General features: G+C 43.1%; 1 protein-coding gene across 1 annotated transcript in view; it reads left to right on the top strand.

Annotated features, from left to right (window-relative positions):
• Positions 1 to 17,468, top strand: part of TIAM1 (T-cell lymphoma invasion and metastasis 1) — a 227,495-nt gene extending 210,027 nt beyond the window's left edge. The window contains exons 24-28 of the mRNA XM_008065337.2: positions 5,253 to 5,311; positions 5,814 to 5,916; positions 8,851 to 8,938; positions 11,123 to 11,295; positions 15,013 to 17,468. Coding sequence (XP_008063528.1) covers positions 5,253 to 5,311; positions 5,814 to 5,916; positions 8,851 to 8,938; positions 11,123 to 11,295; positions 15,013 to 15,482 — 893 coding nt within the window. The 3' untranslated portion in view covers positions 15,483 to 17,468. The remainder of the gene's footprint in view (positions 1 to 5,252; positions 5,312 to 5,813; positions 5,917 to 8,850; positions 8,939 to 11,122; positions 11,296 to 15,012) is intronic.
• Positions 17,469 to 18,929: the final 1,461 nt, after the last annotated feature.

The raw sequence follows: 18,929 nt of genomic DNA, 5'->3' as shown, positions 1-18,929 counted from the left end.
TTACAGAGGGGGAAATGGCTGGCTTATTTTTAAAAACAAGAACATTTCTCCCCCCCCCCCCCCCCCCGGCTGTTCTGGGGTTTATTGGGGGCTGAGAGACCCAGAACATTTCTAAGAAACAATTTATTAAAATAAAATTGATTATAGTTATGTGAATTGATCTTCCTGTATAGCCACCAACGCATCACAAACACTCAATTAGACCTTCCAGTTAAGTTGTACTATGTGATGACTGGGCGTGGTCTCACACCTGTAAATCCCAGCACTGTGGGAGGCCAAGGCAGGAAGATCGGTTGAGCCCAGGAGTTTGAGACCAGCCTGGGCAACAGCAATACTTCATGTCTACGAAAATCAAATTAGTCAGTCATGATGGCGTGCTCCTGTAGTCCTAGCTACTTGGGAGGTTGAGGTGAAAGATCACCCAGGTGACAGAGTAAAATCTAACTCAAAAAAAAAAAGTTGTACTGTGTGGCCACTCAGCACTTAGCTGCGTGATTGGGCAGAGATGGCTGTGCCCAGATCTATCCCAGATAAACTGAACACAGGCAGGAAGATATATATATATTTATTTGCTATTTCTTTGAATATCTCTTCAAAATAATGGGTTAATAATAAAACCGAGCAAAAATAAAGTAGAAAATTTAGACAAAATGATCTGAGTTTCTAAGACCCCAACTCCTAGATCTTTTAGTCTCCTTCTGACTCTTTGTAGCCTGTGGAAGACCAGGATTTAGGATGCTGGTTCTCAGCAGAACTGCTGTGACAACCCTGGGGTGCCTTGGTCAATTAGAAGGTACATCTCAGTCAAACACAAGCGGGAGCAGAGATAGTTGTGAATGATTTATTTTTTTATAAAAGAGTTCAGATGGATGCCAGTGCTGCAACTAGAAACCTTATGTGGTTGTATTGTAATGTGCTTTTTGAGAGAGAAAAAAACAATGGGTTAGCATAGTGGGAATTATGCATAATTCCAGAAATATGGCTTGTTGTAGCGGTAAAAATGTTTATATGGCATATTGCCTTGTAGTTTCTGAGTATAAAACCATCAACACTCCGTGTTTTTATTTTATGTTCTGTTTTTTCCTAGCTTCCCCCTAGAAGACTCCCGGGTGGAAACATAATATAACAGAAATCTAGCATTTACCGTTTTCTTACCATACATTACTTTTGTGAGCTTGAGGGGAAAAGGGGTTGCTTACTGCTTCTTTAACAACTCTTTTTTTTCCCCCTATATGATGTGAATGGGTATTCCCAAATGGAACATACTAGTGATATGAAATCATTTAATACAAAGATTTATGGGGCTTCCTACTTAGATCACTTAACTTTTATTGCGAACTTGATAATATTCCTGAAACTTCCAGAAAGCCACTGTTTATGCCATTTCATTAAAAATAAAAAAGAGGCTGGGCACAGTGGCTCACACCTATAATCCCAGCACTTGGGGATACTAAGGCTGGAGGGTTGCTTGAAACCAGCTTAGGCTACTTAGTGAGACCCTGTCTCTGTGCAAAGGAACATGTAAGTAGGCAGAAAAATTGTGATGAAATAGGTTATATGAAGGAATATTGGGGTATTTGAACAAGTTGGTAGTTTTTGATGTGTGTGGGGGCCATAAATGTTTGCTTTCCTTTCAACATCACCACCTGTGCTTCTTATCTTGTGACTTTTTCCTCTCATTGGAGAGGTCTGGGGTCTCTCTGATCTTTCTTGGTGAACAGTTTATGGGGCAAAGGATGCTCAAGTTAATGGCCCAAACCATCTACCTGTTTCTCATGTGGGGTTACACATTAGCAATTTCAGATCAACATGGGGACTTTTTATGGTTTGTCCCCTGAATTTCACAGATTCACTGTAGTTAGACATAAACAGATTGAGAACAAGAAAATAATCTAAGTGGGGAAAAGTAGGGGTCAGCAAATTTTTTTTTGTTAAGGGCCACAGAGTAATTTTAGGCTTTGGGGCCACATGCTTTAGCCACATGCTTTGCCACTGTAGCCAAAAGCAGCCATGAGCCATATGTACACGGCTGAGATGGCTGTATTAGCAGCTGTACTGCTCAGTGGCTGGCCTGGGTTTGGTCTGAGGGCCTTAGTGCACCATTCCATGGTATAAGTGGTTCAGGAAAATGCTGGTTTTGAAGTTTGTGGTTTTAGGTGCCAGTTGCTCCACGGGCTATGAGAGTAGACTCTCTGTTCTTCTATTCACAAGAGAAAAACTACTGAAAGCTTGCCATGTGCGGCAAGCTTACCATTCTCCAGAATCCTCTCCAGAGTAATAGTGAAGAAGAAGGATTAAAATCAGGATGGACTGGATGCAGTGGCACACTTCTGTAATCCCAGCACTTTGGGAGGCTGAGGCAAAAGAATTGCCTGAGCCTAGGAGCTTGAGACCAACCTGGACAACAGGATGAGATCTCATGTCTACAATAAATTTTTTAAGAAACTAGCCAGGCATGGTGGTGCATGCCTGTAGTTCCAGCTGTTTGGAAGGCTGAGGTGGGAAGATTGCCTGAGCCCAGCAGGTTGAGCCTGCGGTAGTTGTGGTCATGTCACCACACTCCAGCCTGGGTGAGAGGGTGAGACTCAAAAAAAAAAACCAGACATTGAGATTACGAACAAAGACTGACTGTGGTCATCATAATGAGCTTATTGGTGGTTTCTTAGTCACTAAAGTGACAGGTTTGGTTTGGGTGTGATTTTAGGTAGCAAAGCAGAGCTAACAGAAAGGCCTAGAAGTGTGTTGAAATAAGGACGACTTGCTGTGAAGGAAGGAGGTTAATTGCCCTCAATCAGGCAGACTTGAGGTTAAAACGTGGTTGTCTTTTTTTTTGGCATAAACCTCCAACCTCAGGAAATAGTGCAGATTTCTTCTGAAACTGAAGTTGACTTACTGCCAACAAAGCACCTTGATGTTTTACTCACAGAATGACTCGTGTGTACTGAATGTTGATGATCATCACCTAAAACAAAAAAAAATAACTTGTCTTAGTTTCTACCTTGAAGGGTATTCGGTGTTCACCTTTTGGGGCATGAAGGGAGGTGCACTTTACACTGGCAAGGGTAGCTATGAGTTTTGGAGATCAAGTCCATGTCTGAAGGCATTAGGCCATACTATGGAGTTAGTTTGTGTAAGAATAGCCCCAAACATTCAAGAAAGTTTAAAGAAGAGGCTCAAGTTCCAGTGCCAGACTGAGGCTCCCTCTCTGACCCTCCTGCTGTGATACAAGTTGGTTAGTATTGAGAGAAACTGAGGCAGGCACGTTAGTCTTCTTGGAGCCATGGCAATCACACCATTAAGCTGGGGTCCCAGTGACATGGAAGGTCTTCTGAAATTCAGGTCACTGGGTTCCCTTCTCTGGGGTAGAGCTCTATCATGTTTAAGGGGGCTTAGCTGTCCTGGCCTCTGAGATTACTGACTGTTTCATGGTGGGAATCAAGGGCTTCCTTAGGTTGCTGGTGTTCAGCTGCAACACAGAGCTGGCTTGGCCTTCTCAAGTCAGTGTGAACCTCTGGAAGGGAACATTCCAGTCTGGAAATCTTGAGGGGTCATATGCTGTGATGTGTGACGGACTAAGGACAGTCTAGATGCAGTGGCTGGAATTGGTTTCTTTGCATCCCTAGGCTGCTTTCCTGCAGTGGAGATTAGGAGGACCCCAAACAAAGGGAAGACGACCTGTCCTCAGAAGGATAGAAAGTCAACCAGATACTTTGGGTTGGTCTCCAGAGGACCTGGGAGCCTGGCCCATCCCTGAGAACTCTTTGACATTTATTAGCTTTGTAATTCTGTGTCTGGTACACCAGGCTGTGTGCCTTCTTCATCTACTATTTGACTAGTCTATTCCTGGGGGTTGGAGTATAAAGGAATAATGGAGCCCATCTTAGTCCATCCGGGCTACTATAACAAGATACCATAAACTGTGTGGCTTACAAACAACAGAGATTTATTTCTCACAGGTGGTACATTCTAGCTGTGTCTTCCTGTGGTGAAAAGGTCAAGGCATCTCTCTCAGGTTTCTTTTATTAAGGATACTAATCCCATTTGTAAAGGCAGAGTCCTTCTAGCTTGATCACCTCTGAAAGGCCCCACCTCCTAAAATCATGACCTTAGTGATTAGTTTCAACATAATCAATGTTGGGGAAACAAAACATTTAGACCATAGCAGAGACCTTGACACAGAGAATCAAGGATATGCAGGAGTCACCCTTCCATGCCTTCTGGGTGTCAATTCTGTTTCCCCCTCTAGGAAAAGTCAGAATCACTGAATGTTCAACATGCTTGGCATTGCATAAGGAAAACTCTAGAAGCTTATGCATAACTCTGTTGTGTCTCCACCCCCTGAAAGAATATAAGATTAAAACTACAAATTTACTATTGGTAAAGAGCTTACTGTGTTCAGTCTGTTTGGAAGAAGTGGGATTGCACTCTACTTCATAAACTCATTTTTGCTTCTTTTAGATCAAAAGACAGTGTATTATCTGAATTGTGAACACGGTGTGTGTGTGTGTGTGCATATTTTGTGTAATAGCTTCATTTGCATACATGTAAATCACCTTCAGTGATTGCATGATTATCCTGAAAAACATTTGTATTACTCCTCCAACTACTGAATTAGTACATTTTTGTTGAATATGTATCAGCTGAAGTTTTAACCTTGAAATGATATCAAGGGTTTTTTTTTTTTTTTTTTGAGTCAGGGTCTCATTCTGTCACCCAGACTGGACCGCAGTGGCATGATCACAACTATCACCACTCATGGCAGCCTCGACCTCCCAGGCTCAGGCAGTCCTTCCACCTCAGCATTCCTAGTAGCTGAGACTATAGGTGTGCACCACCACACCTAGCTATTTTTTAATTTTTTCTAGAGACAAGGTCTTGCTATATTGCCCAGATTGGTCTCAAACTTCTGGCCTCAAATAGTCCTCCCATCTTGGCCTCCCAAAGTGCTGGGATCACAAGTGTGAGCCACTGTGCCTGGCCTAAAATATTATATTTTTCCCAAAAGTGTCTTGGCAGGAAGGTTATTTCCATTTATATAGACTTCTGTGTTTATTTTAAACCTGGAAAATTTTGCCTGAGTTGGCTTTTGATTTTCACAGATGTGATAATGAATGGAATGTGGGTGAAGGTCAGTTAACCAGAAACCCGTCATCCTCTTTATAACTGTAGTGTTTATTTCCACTAGTTAGCAGTGTTAAGGGGAAAACCTCACACATTTTGTGCCATAACTGCCTGTATTTTCTTTTTTCCAGTCTTCAAAACTGCTGTGGTCCTTGTGTATAAAGATGGTACCAAACAGAAGAAAAAACTTGTAAGATTTCGGATGTCTCCTCCTAGTGTGAAAGTATCTCTCTGTCTACTTCCTAGTTATGTCTACATGATTTACCCTTGTTGACATGGGCCTTTCTAGGATTTCTTTTTCAAGTGTTACTAAAGACTTTTGAGGTCACCCATCCTGCCATCTTTCAAGTAGGGGCTCGCATTGAGAGCATGAAAGTGAATAGCTATAGGGCCCACCGTAACCTAGAACCTTCCTCACACTATATTTCCCTTTCTCTGTTTCTCCTATTCTTGTTTTAGGATCCTTTTTCTCCCTTTTCCTGGGTCTCTCTCATCCCTGCATTTGGTTAGCAAACTTATTTATACACCCTCCGCATATTTACCACGCAAACCTGTCACTTTCCACTGAATGAACAAGAGTTCATGAGGGTGGAGTTCCTTTGAGCACATACTGAAGTTACTGCATGAGAGTCTGTCACTGGTCCAGGGTCAGTTGGATTGTTCTTATACAGCTGGTTCCTTCTCTTCTGCAGGTGGGATCACACAGGCTTTCCATTTACGAGGACTGGGACCCCTTCCGATTCCGACATATGATCCCCACAGAAGCACTACAGGTTCGAGCTCTGGCGAGTGCAGGTAAACTCTAACCTGGGTTGGGCACATGTTTCTTTCTTTTTTTAAGTTTTAATTTTTGTAGAGACGAGGTCTCTCCATGTTGCTTAGGCTGGTCTCAGACTCCTAGGCTCAAACAATCCTTTCACCTCAGCCTCCCAAAGTGCTGGGATTACAAGTGTGAGCAACCACGCCCAGCCTTTTTTATTTATTTTTTGTGGAGCTGCTTCTGATATGTGTATGAATTATTTGTTTGAATCTATACTCTTAGATGAACTGCCCTACCATCTTTTTTCTTCTATGCTGAACTCTTCTTTCCTCAGTCTCTCCATTGCCTCTTGTTTACCCAGCTGTTTATTAAATATCAAATGAATGAATGAACCAAGTGAATAAAAGAACTGATTGAATGATTATGTAATGTCTTCAGAATCGTTCCAAGGAATTCTAGTCATTCTGTTGTATTATGGGGGTGCCAAAAAAATGTCTACACATTTTAAGTATGACATTCGCTCAAAAGATGATGATAATCAACAGGAAGGATAATCAAAGAAAATGGTGGAAGCACAGTTGAGTGAATGTCATATTACACATTGCTACCATAATTTAATCCAACTTCGAAAAGTAGTACATAGATGTGTCTCTTAAAATGTTTATACATTTTGTTGGCACTCCCCTGTATATAAATGGTACTATAATGACTAACATCTGAGTAGCAATGTGCCTTGTACTTCTGGAATCCTTGAGACTGTGAGCAAAGGTCATGTAAATTACTTTTTTGCCTTTTGGTCAGCAGACCCCTGTAAAGACCCCCACAAGCGCACACACACAAAAAACAACTGACTGCCCATTTTTTTTCCCCTGAAGTGTTACAAATCTTAATCTTTGGTATGAGTGTGAAGTCTTTTGAAATGTCAGCTTTTTTCTGTGATCCACACAGTAGTGAAGTGAGTTGTTGGGTAGGAATGAGTATACTTGATGATATTATTAGACAATGCTGTAAGCACACGAGGAGCACGGTACTGACTCAGTAAAGCAATATATTGCTGTGACTCAGAAGTCCCCCATCCTGGGTGTCATTTTGAGGCCAAGTTCTAGAGAGGAAGGATTGGCAGTGGCTTCACCAGGCACGCCCTGGAAGGAGCATCTCTTGGGAGTCAAGTGGGAGCTCTTTTCCGTACCTCCTCCCTGTCCTGCTCGTGTAGGGGTGCAGCTTTGAGGTGGCGAGAAAGGCCCTGGCAGTGGACACCTGCAGGTGGGCGATGGATGTGTATTTCCGTTTTATGCTTCTTGCATCTCATGGGAATGTCAAGTTCTTCCTGGCTGACTCGTGTTGCACAGCCTTCCCTTGTTTCCACTTGTCACCACCATAAGCAACAAAACTAGTTCTGACCCTCATAAAACCAACTCACCCTAGTCTAATGCCATGAGGAGAAACCTCCTGCAATATTTGGTAAACTTACAATTATTCTCCCAAATTAAGCTACATGTACCTTTCTTTGCAGTTGTCATGCTTCACAGTAGGAAGATTCAAACATAAAAACCATGTAGGACAGGTGTCTTTGCGATAATTTTTTTACCTAAAGAAAGTTTCTCTCTAAGCTTCCAGCACAGTGATTTACCTTGATGCCTTTTTGCTTATGATTTGGTTTGCAAAATTGATTTACACATGAATTTACAGGAACCTATAAGTTGTGAGTCTACCGCAGCTGCAATAGCATTTTGAAGTTTTGCTGTATTGCCTAGGCTGGTCTAGAACTCCTGGGCTCAAGCAATCCTCCCTCCTCGGCCTCCCAGAGTGCTGGGATTAGCTACCATACCCAGCCCTAATGTTGTCTTATTTTAGAATCTTAGGTTACAAATTATGTGGTTTCTTTGTTTGCTTGCATCAGGTTTATAAATAGCTTATTTCTATAGCAAACTGTAGGCTTCTTAACTGGGAATTTTGCCTTCATTGAGGACTAAACACATAAAGACTTGAAATTTTGAAAACAAAGCCATCTTTGTGCTATGATATTCCATTCTCGCCCTCTATTTTTCATTCAAGTTTAAAACCATCGAGATAAAAACATTTTAATTGAGCTATAAAGATTAGTCAAAATGTCCCTCATTATGAAATACATTCCAGTGGATTTGAGAGTCAGAACGTGAAATTTCTAGATTTTTATCTTAGTTTGGGAAATGTTGTAAAACTTGCTGCAAATGGATTCTGGTTAGGGTTAAATCATGTAGCCACAATGAGGGTTTGTGACTGGGGTTCTGAACTGTTGGAAAAGAATGAGACCTCACAGTGTGTGGCTTTAATGTCTGCAGTGAATTGTTCCTTTCACAAACGCTTTATTCATGACTTAAAATACTATGATGTTGCAGGCATTGCAAAGCTTAGCAATTACTTTAAAATATAGCTCTTCCTCAACTTCTCGGCATACCAGTTTCACTTCACTCGGTGGGCCTTGTGGAAAGGGTGGGGGGAGAGGAGCCCCATTCAGTCTCTGGGGCATTGGGCCTAGTTGCCCAGGAGGAAGGCTCCCCTGACAGACAGCAGGAACTTCCTTCATGATATCACTGGCCCGATGAAATCTGCACTGGAGTTCTGGGCTCTGTTTAGTCCAGCTGTTGCCAAAACAGCTAATCATTTAATTGAAATCCAGAGTTCAGCCAAACAGGCTGCACAGCTGGTAGGGTGAGGTCCTCAGTCAATATGATTGACTGATTGACCTTTTAGACCATCCAGAAGGAGATTTTAGCAACTGGAAGTTTTCCAGATGGTCTTTTCTTAGCATCCATTAACCTTTAAGTCGCTTCATCTTTTTAGATTGTGGGATAATAGTGCGGTATCTTAGATCTTGTGCAGCTTTGTGCTACTTATTCTTGTACTAAAGCTGGAAAATAACTCTTGCGAAAATGTAAATAAATCCATTTGAAACACACCCTAATGCATTCTTGTTTTACTTTGTCTAGACGCAGAGGCAAATGCTGTGTGTGAAATTGTCCATGTGAAATCAGAGTCTGAAGGGAGGCCCGAAAGGGTCTTCCACCTGTGCTGCAGGTGAGCTGGCCTGGGAAGGTGGGGCCATATTTGTATTCTGCGGATTAGAAGGACATGGTTGTCTTATAATGCTGTGTTTCCGGGAACGTTGTCCTTTAACGTCTCTGAAATGCAGTCGATGACGAGTCAACTGGGAGGAGGTGAAAATGTGTGAAGGTATTACCAGGATCATTTCAAGAAACTTCAACATAGGAGGTTGGCCTCCTCCACCTACAGATCTTGAGTGGAAGCTGAACTAAAATGTGAGCTTCTACTTACTTCTTCTTGTTTTTCTTCCTCTACCCCTCCCTCTTTCTTCCCTTCCTCTTGCTCTCCTCTTCCTCCTCCATGAGAATTTGGAGTCTTCTCCAATATGCAGCCAATTCTTTTTTTTTTTTTCTTCTGAAAATACCAAGATGGATGACCCCAACAGATGGCATTTAATATATCTGGCTTTAATTATGACCCCTATTTAATCAAGCTTTAATCATAGACACTCAGTAATTTACACTAAATATCCAGTACCCTGCAAAGTAAGTAGTAGTATGCTATGGGCTACACACACAAAAAGAATACAATCAATATTATTACAATTATTAGCAGTATATGTAGGTATGTTAGAGTTGGATTCTCATTCTGTCTCCCAGGCTGGAGTGTAGTGGTACAACCATAACTCACTGCAGCCTCGAGCTCCTGGGCTCGAATGATCCTCCTGTCTCAGCCTCCCGAATAGCTGGAACTACAGGTGCATACCACCACATCTGGCTAATTTTTAAAAATATTTTTAGAGACAGGATCTTGCTGTGTTGCCTAAGCTGGTCTCAAACTCCTGGACTCAAGCAATCCTCCTGCCTCAGCCTCCCTTGTAGCTAGGATTACAGGTATAAGCCACTGTGCCCAACTGATAGCAGTATTTTATAATGCTGTTTTTAGTGTAGAAAGAAGGTGCATTTACCAAGCATGGACTTACCCAGCTTGAGCCCCTTACATTCCTTATTTCATTCAGTCAGACCAAGGTTTTACAGTTGTTATTCCATTTTACAAACAGGGAAGCAAGGCCCACAGTAGGTACATTGCCTAAGGCTTTATAGAAAATGAACACTGGCTTCCAGCTCAGGTAGGTTAAACTTCAAAACCATGTGTCGTGTTGCTGCATCACTTCCCACTTTGTGACAGATCAACAAAGGGCAGATCCCAGGAAGCTCTCAGGACGAGAAGTGAAATGTTTTCTAAATAATCCACATATGATTTGAGCATCATCTTTACCATCTATTTGCATGAATCCGTTTTGATTTTTGTTGCTAAAGCCCATGGGGCCCAAGGGCTTGCCTCTAGAGATGACATATTTGTTGTTAATAAGAAAGTCAAGTGAAACTTCCCCAGGTACAAATATCAAGAATGGAACAAGGAAATGAAAACTTTACCTAAGAAGCACATCTTTACCCTGGGAATTAGGCCTTGGGAAAACTTTTTAGTTCTTAACAATATAACCTCAATACTTATGTGCTGAAATGTATCATGGAAAGAGTTGATATTTAATAGGAGGGAGGCCAACTCTAGAGGAAGCTAAGGATGCTGGGATGTCAGCCTTTGGGTACTCTGAGAGCCACAAGAATCTTGTGATTCATTTATCCTCAAAAATATTTTGCCCAGGAGTTTGAGACCAGCCTGGGCAACATAGCAAGACCTTGTCTTTACAAAAAACAAAAAATTAGCCAGGTGTGGTGGCATACTCCTGTACTCCCAGCTATTCAGGAGGCTGAGGCAGAAGGATCACCTGAGTCCTGGAAGTCAAGGCAGTAGTGAGCCATGAGTGTGCCACCGCCCTCCAGCCTGGGTGACAGAGTGACGCCCTGACTCAAAAAAGCAAAACAAAACAACAACAACAAAAAGAAGAGCTCTGCCAGTGGGAACAGCAGAATTTGGCAACTTCTTGGAATAAGACCACACTCTCTATTGATCTGTTAATTAATGGGCTGCTCTGCCCCACATCGCCTATAGGAGATGAATCAAAAAGCATAAAGGGAATGGAGTAATGTGCTCTTTATCCCCGGCTATGAAAACACAACTCAGTCTGGAAATTGGAGTCATGGCCTCAGTCTTTAACCTTTGGCCCCCAGGGATGTTTGGCTGAACCTGACAACCTTAGACATCCCCATGTGCTAAGTCCTGTTTCAGTAACATGTGTAAATCTTCTTTTCATAGCTCCCCAGAGAGCCGGAAGGATTTCCTAAAGGCTGTGCATTCGATCCTGCGTGATAAGCACAGAAGACAGCTTCTCAAAACTGAAAGCCTTCCCTCATCCCAGCAATATGTCCCTTTTGGAGGAAAAAGATTATGTGCACTGAAGGGGGCCAGGCCAGCCATGAGCAGGGCAGGTACTGTGGGGATTCAGACATTCAAGATCCCTGTCACCCCCACTCCACTGTAGAACTCCAGTGAGCTTCCGTGACCTCCTTGTTGAGTGGGAGTGATGTGTGACTGGGGTGGGGGGGGGCTGAGCCAAGAGTTTAGTTCTTCCCTGGTGTGAGGTTCCTTGTCCTTGCCTCCTTCCTGGTGGCTTCCTGGGAGTCTTCCCTGTGTCTTCTCTCATCTTCCCTCAAGCTTTCCCTTTGCTGCCCTCCTATTGGCTGGTGAGTCCCTTTCTCATTTGCCAAGACAGGAAGCAATCGCATCCTCTTTCTGGAGGGGCTGTCTCAGCCTGCTTGCAGAATGAGAGTCGCTGCTTTGCATGACGGCCAGCTTTGTCTAGCAAAAAGCCGTGTGTCGTGTCTCAGCAAGGTCGCAGCCCACTGTTCTGGGAACGTGGTGGCTCCATTACCTGGCAGCACAGCAATGCCTGTTCTTGGTAGTAAGGATTCCAGATTTGGTAGACCAGATGACACATCCAATTTTTACCCTTGCCTTGAGCCTGCAACTTTATTTTTAGTCTCCATGTGAATTTGAGGAGGCCTTGAATTGCTAGTGGAAAAGAGGAATCTAGAGTTTAAGTAATCCCAGAGTAAACATTCTTGTAGGACTTACTCCAGCACTGTAGAGTGGTGAGGAAAGAAAATCAATGCTACCACCTATAAATGGCAGTACTATATATCTAGGAACAAGGATGTTTTCATAACACTTAGGTACTTAATGACTTTAAGGTATTAGTATTTTTATCATATCTTTCTTAAGAGGCAGCCTAGAATCTTGGAGGGGAGGATTTTATTACAGGAGGCTTCCTTTGCATTTGCCAAAAAGGTTTATGACCTTTGTCCTCTCCCTTCCCACCTGTTGTCAATTGTGTGGAAGAGGCATGGATAGAACTGTGAATGGGTGAAGGTTTTCACAGACGTGACTTACCTAGCTTGATGTGGGATATTGCATTCTTTAAGCACTTTAAGTTTAATGCAAGAAGGTTAGTTATTGTAAATCTATTCTCCAGTCAGTTGATGTGTGTTTATTGAAAACCCGGTACAATGAGCACCCAGCATGCTGCTGGGTTCTCCCAGGTATCCTAAGAGTCTTGCATGGCTCCATGTCCATAATTTCTCATGGGGTCCCCTTGTCAGAAAAGTTTACTGACTCTTTGTAGTTTACTGTTGGGAATTTTATCTTGGAGTTGTCTTACCTGCCCTTCTTACTTGCCAGGGAATGCTTAATACAGCTTAGGAATATATGTCTCAACCTCAGGGAACCCACCTATCATTGACTGAGTCTCAGTTATTCATCCATGAACCTAAACTCAGAGCTGCATTTACTTTGAAACTGAGCACATTTAGTCTGTAGGACACTCAGAAGTTTTCCTGCTGAGATTTATTTGGAAAGAAAACAAAACCAATCCACAACTTACACCATTATCATGAATACTAAGAGAAAGCCTTGCTGTCATGACCTGTTGAATTTGGCTGATTGAAAGATTTTTTTTGCCTGATGGCTCATTTTTGGCTGAAGAAAGTCCTTATCACTCTGCTTTTGAGGTACCGATCATCAAAATCTTTATGTTAGAGATTTAAAAATGGTGCTTGAGAGGCTCAGAGGCTCAGCACAGCACTAGCTGGTCAGTCCTAACAAAGAACACTGGCAATTCTCAAAGATCATCTCCCTAAAAGACTGGGGGGTACCCAATAATGATAGCTGAGTTATTGGGGATTCTAAGGTTGGATACTCATACTTCATTCTGCATTGTCATGAATACCCAAGTAGTTTCTTTCTCCCTCTGTTGTTTGGATAGAATAGTAAAGCCAGATATCCTGCCTCCATACTTAGTCTAAAAGTACCATACATTAGCCCAGTAACCCAATTAGGAATTTTTTTTTGTTCTACTATTTTCTTATGAAAAATTTCAGACTTATAGAACAGCTGCTAGACTTCATACCTACCATTTGCACTTTTTTTCATTTTTTCCTGTATTTTCATTATCCCACATCTATCCATCTGTCATCCATCAACTCATTTTGACACATTTCAAAGATGTAGACATTAATATATTCGACTCCTAAGTACTTCAGCATACAAATAATTAACAAATATTTCCAGTAGCTTTGAGGTGGGATGGTTCTACAGTAGTGATGGCAGAAAGCCAGGCTCTGCTTTGGTTGTGTTGATCAAATTGAACAGGAATTTTTGCATCTTCCCAGTGGAGTAGAAGTAGATTTTTTTCCTCTTCCTTCTTTTTGTTTTTTTCCTTTGGTCGTCTTTTTTTCCATATTGCCTGGAAATGGTATTAATTCCCCTCCTCCAACACACATGGTGTCCATTTGTTCCTTGTTTTAAGATGACAGAACACTCAGGAATGGTGGTGGGCGCACAGGGGGTCTAGGCTAGAAGGTGGCTAGAACAGAAGCCGATTTAGGCCATGGTTGGACTCTCTGACCTTGTGCCTGCTGTCTTTGAAGTCAAGGCTACGTTTGGCAGTTGAGAAGCGGCATCTTATTTCTAGCAGCACTGAAGCAATTCAGTCTTTTTTAGGACTTAGGTTTCAGTCGGCTCTTCCCCTCCACTAGAAAGCTCATACTGCATTTCACCTTTTGGTGTCTCAAGAAACAACCACTTCACTGTTGAGGGAGAAGCAGCAGCCTTCCTTGTGAGCAGTCTCCTGTGTATGTGTGTGATGAGCTTGTTTGTTTGCTTGATTGGATGGCGTCTTTTGTTTGCTTGTTTTTTTTAATAATTCTGGCTTCCCAGAGGGTAGTAAGTGAAAAATGAATTCAAAGATTTTTCTTAAGTGGTAGTCGCTTTATATAGCACTTTGTTGATCAAGTGCTTGGGTGTCATCTGTTATTTATTTCTCATTCCACTCAGGCACTGATATGTTAATTGCCTTGTAGAAGAATGAGTGAAGACACAGCATAGTTAGGAGAAGCTGAGGTTCACATTTGCTTAGTCAGCCTCATAGTTCCTATGGGACTTTGTCAGAAAAAGTACAGGGAGTAACTGGAGACTCCATGCCTCTGAGAGCCACTCTTTCCCATGGGCTCTCTAAGAGGGATGTGATACCCTTAATTGAACTACAGGTCCTCAGGAAATGTTATAGTCAAGTTTCTTGAAAGCAGCGTAACTTAAGCCAGTGCTTCTGCCTCCTAGATGAATCATGGTGGTTTCTACAAAGACAGTAAGACCCTAGATACATCCCCACCCTTACTAAAGACCTATTCCAGCTAAATGACCCTGGGACAGCCCTGGGGGAGCTTCTTGGCTCTGTGCCGTGGGACATTGGTCAGGGTTGAGGATACTCACTCACTAATGAATCCCAAGGTGTTGGTCTACTTGAGAGCTAGCAGCAGTCTGTGTCATCTCTTAGGTGCACAGGCTAGAGTAATGGATTATTTCAGACGGTGTTCAGTCACCTTTTCCCCATCACTTACAGCCTCTCTCATATCTCCCTGCGACCCCCATGCCCTTCGGTCAGTTGCTGGAACGTCTTCTCAGTCCAGGCATCTGGACAAGGTAAACACTCCAAGACAGACTGGTGAAGTCTAGACTTTACACCCCAAATGACATCAAGGCACTAAATGCATACATTTGGTTTTTTATTTTCTCCTTTGCTTTCTGGATTTCCATCTCATGTAAAGCATGTGGGGGTTTTATTTTTTATATTTTTGTGTGTGTGTGTGCAGTGTCCGCCCCAAGCAAGTCTCTTGGGAGGAGGAGGCGGCGGCTGGCTCGAAACAGGTTTACCATTGATTCCGATGCCGTCTCCGCAAGCAGCCCGGAGAAAGAGTCCCAGCAGCCCCCTGGTGGCGGGGACACAGACCGATGGGTAGAGGAGCAGTTCGATCTTGCTCAGTATGAGGAGCAAGATGACATCAAGGAGACAGACATCCTCAGTGACGATGATGAGTTCTGTGAGTCCGCGAAGGGCGCCTCGGTGGACAGAGACCTGCAGGAGCGGCTTCAGGCTGCTTCCATCAGTCAGCGGGAAAGAGGCCGGAAAACCCTGGACAGTCATGCGTCCCGCATGACGCAGCTCAAGAAGCAAGCCGCCCTGTCGGGCATCAGTGGTGGCCTGGAGAGCGCAAGTGAGGAGGTCATTTGGGTTAGGCGCGAAGACTTTGCCCCCTCCAGGAAACTGAACACTGAGATCTGACTGTGCCACTTGCCCCTCAGAGAATGTGCGTAGATCCTTCTCCCTGCCCTCACGCTGCCCACCCTCCTGTGCCGTCGACGAGAATGTTCCCGTAGGTCGCGCTCTTGCACACACGGTTTTGGCAGCTGACTTGGTTTCGAAGCCATGTAGCCACCCCACTTCGTCATTTTTAGCCAGTGTCACCAAGAATTGCTCAGAATCGCAGATAAACTTGAGTCCTATCTTCTGTATATTATTAAGGGCTTTTATTTATTCTCAGTTAATCAGGGCCTGAAGAATTAAAAGAAGAAAGATTCTATAGCACTGGAAAGCAAATCACCCCCAGGCGTTTGAGTTGTGGACAACAGATCAACTTAAGAGATAGATAGCGCACTCACAGAAAATAATACTGACCGCTGTATCTGAGATCAACCTCCTCGTTGGGGAAACCACTTTCAAACACAAAAATGAAACAAAACATAACACCTGTACAGCTTGCAGTGTTCTTACTGTACCTTTCCCTCTTTCATGTCTGAGAATATCTGTATTTTAAGAATGTGTGAGGAGAGGGTGGCGATTCGTGTTTTGATGCGCCTTGTTTTTTTTTTTTCTTTTCCTTCCTGTTTTTGGTCTATGGCTGGTCTAACTACGTCAGTGTTCGGAAGCTCTAGTTTTGCATAGAATTATAAAGATGCCAAACTCTTTGAAAAGATCCAAATTTATCACTTGAGAGAAAGAAACACTATTTTTTGTATTTTACCTGAGATACGGGGGCACAAATAGGTGAGAATTTTACAGTGTTAGTGTAACCCTGAGTCTAAAAAAATGAGGATATAACCTTTTACAGAGAGAGTGAGGCATGGTGGTTTTATATTTATATACGAAAGGCCAATAAGCTCGTGATAAGGAGAGACTTTTTTTTTTCCCAAGAAGCAGATGTTTTTTTCTTTTAATGTTTGAATCTATATTTGAGATGGGAGTTTGGTTGGACTCAACATGACACCCAAGGAGGCAGGGTGTGTGTGTGTGTTGCACATGGCTGGGGAGGGGAGCCTCCTTTTCATGGGGTTGCCATGGTGATCATTGGTTTCTCCATCAAAACTGCATCTTCATCCATAGATTACCTTCCCCTTCCCTGACAGTTCGTAAACCAAACCTCTTAACAAAACAACCTCTTCAAAGACATCTCTTGTGTTTAACACTTTCTTCACACTAACGGAACAGGGTATAAACATGCTCAAAAGCTAATAGTCTAAACAAGATATCCAAATAAGAAGAAAAACAAGTGATAGCACTTTCCAATTTTTTTTTTTTAATTAAAAAGGTTTATAGCTTTTTTCTTTTCCCATTTCATGATGTCCACTTCCTAAGAAGGGTTTAAATAATATGAAAACTTTCTTTTTGGGGAAAATATCTATTTGGTGTTTGACACATCAGTAGGTACTTTAAAGACCTGAATTTTATAGTAGCTTTAGGAGTTATATTTTATAAAAAACCAGTTATGACTTTATATTTCCAGACAATAGAGAGTTCAGAACATCATGCTCCTGTGTCCCTGCTTGCTTTTACCTGCTTTTCCACCCCGTACCCTTCCCCTTCCGGGTTTCCAGGGCTTTGAGCTTGATCTTTTGAAAGTTTTATTCTATTAAATTTTTGCTATATCTTCTGGTTTTCTTAAAAAGCTTTAGAATGGTTTCTATACCCTTTGTATCACTGCATTTTTTCCATATCATCTCCGGTGCGATTGTGTCCGGATGGAAGACTGAAGCAGAGGCTTCTCACAGTCGCATTGACTGGTCCTAGTGCAACGCGTCCATCCGAAAACACTCGGAAGTCTGGTGCTTGGAGAGGGTGCCATTGTCTCTTGTACATAAGGTCATGATGTGTCTATGTCAAAAGTTCTTATATATTTCTTTTATAAGCTGAAAGAAGGTCTATTTTTATGTTTTTAGGTCTATGAATGGAACGTTGTAAATGCTTGTCAAACAATAAAAATTATGAAACGTGTCTGGACGGTTCTGTGCCTTTTTGGATGGGAGGATGAATATGAATTGTTGGTAAGAGAGTCCATGGGAGAAAATTCCTGAGACTGTCTTTTGTTAAAATACTATTATAGACCGGACGCGGTGGCTCACGCCTGTAGGTAGCACTTTGGGAAACCGAGACTGGAGGGTTGCCCGAGCCCAGGATTCAAGACCAGCCTGGGCAGCATAGCAAGCCCTCGTCTCTACAAAAATCAGATTAGTTTGCGCACCTGTAGTTCCAGCTATTCAGCTGCGGTGAAAGGATTGCCTGACTCCAGCAGTTCAAGGCTGCGGTGAGCCCTGATCATGCCACCGCACTCCAGCCCAGGCAACAGAGTGAGACTCTAACTCAAAAAACAAACAAAAATGTAATCATCAGGGAAAGCTGTCTTGGTAGAGCTTGAAGCTTTCACAAAAAAACAAAAACAAAAACATCATTACAGTTGCTCAGTATCCTGGTCTAAAATAGGGAATACCACACATGCATACTTGTTACCCATATAGAACACTATTTCTTTTCTAGTCTTGGCCAGATGCCATGACTCATGCCTATAATCCCAACATTTTGGGAGGTGGAGGCAAGAGGATTGCCCGAGCCCAGGTGTTCAAGACCAGCCTGGACAACTTGGTGAGACCTCATCTCTACAATAAACAAAAAAAAAATTAGCCGGGCTGGTGACACACGTCTGCAGTTCCAGCTACTTGGAAGGCTGGGGTGGAAGGATCTCCTGAGCCCAACAGGTTAAGGTTATGAAGAGCTGTGATCGTGCTGTTGTACTCCTGCCTCGGTGACAAAGTAGGACTCCTAACTCAGAAAACAAAAACAGGAAATCTAACTTCTTTTCCAGTCTCTTGCCCATCCCTGTGGGAGCAGGCTGAGGGGTCCTGGGAAGTACTGGGGTGAAATGCAGACCAGTGAGTGAGTCCTTGGATCGCTCCACGTTTTGTCACTGGGGTCTGCCGTCTGGGTCACGGAATTGCCCAGAGTAGGCAGATGAAGTTATGGTCTTGGGCTTCCTTTCTCTTGTCAGAGTCCCTGGTCTTACCCCTCCTGAGTCCCTGACAAGCCATCTACTCCTGCCCTCCAGGTGAAAACATTGTCTCCTTTCTGCCACTAGAAGGGTCCCTCAGCTGGCAGAGCCCTGCTGGGTAGCTCCTTGCCTCTCACTGTGGTGGTCCCGGGACCAGCAGCATCGGTGTCACCCAGAGTTTTGGTAGAAGTGCAGAAACTTGGGCTCCTCCCAGATCCACTGAACCAGAGTGTCGGTGACCTGCACTGACCAGAGGGAGGGTTAGGACCGCACCGGTGAATCAGAGACGGAGAGAAGAAAACTACTCGGAGGCAGCTCTTCTGGGTTCAGCCTGGCCAAGACCGAAGCCGATTTTATTCAAACCTTTTCCAACTTATATACCATTTTCTATACCCTCCAGCAATGTGATAATC

Source organism: Carlito syrichta, unplaced genomic scaffold (genome assembly GCF_000164805.1).
Source record: "Carlito syrichta isolate Samal-C Ts95f unplaced genomic scaffold, Tarsius_syrichta-2.0.1 Scaffold308238, whole genome shotgun sequence".
Classification (NCBI taxonomy): domain Eukaryota; kingdom Metazoa; phylum Chordata; class Mammalia; order Primates; family Tarsiidae; genus Carlito; species Carlito syrichta.
Note: the sequence above shows the minus strand (reverse complement) of the source record. Positions and strands in the feature narration are given on the sequence as shown.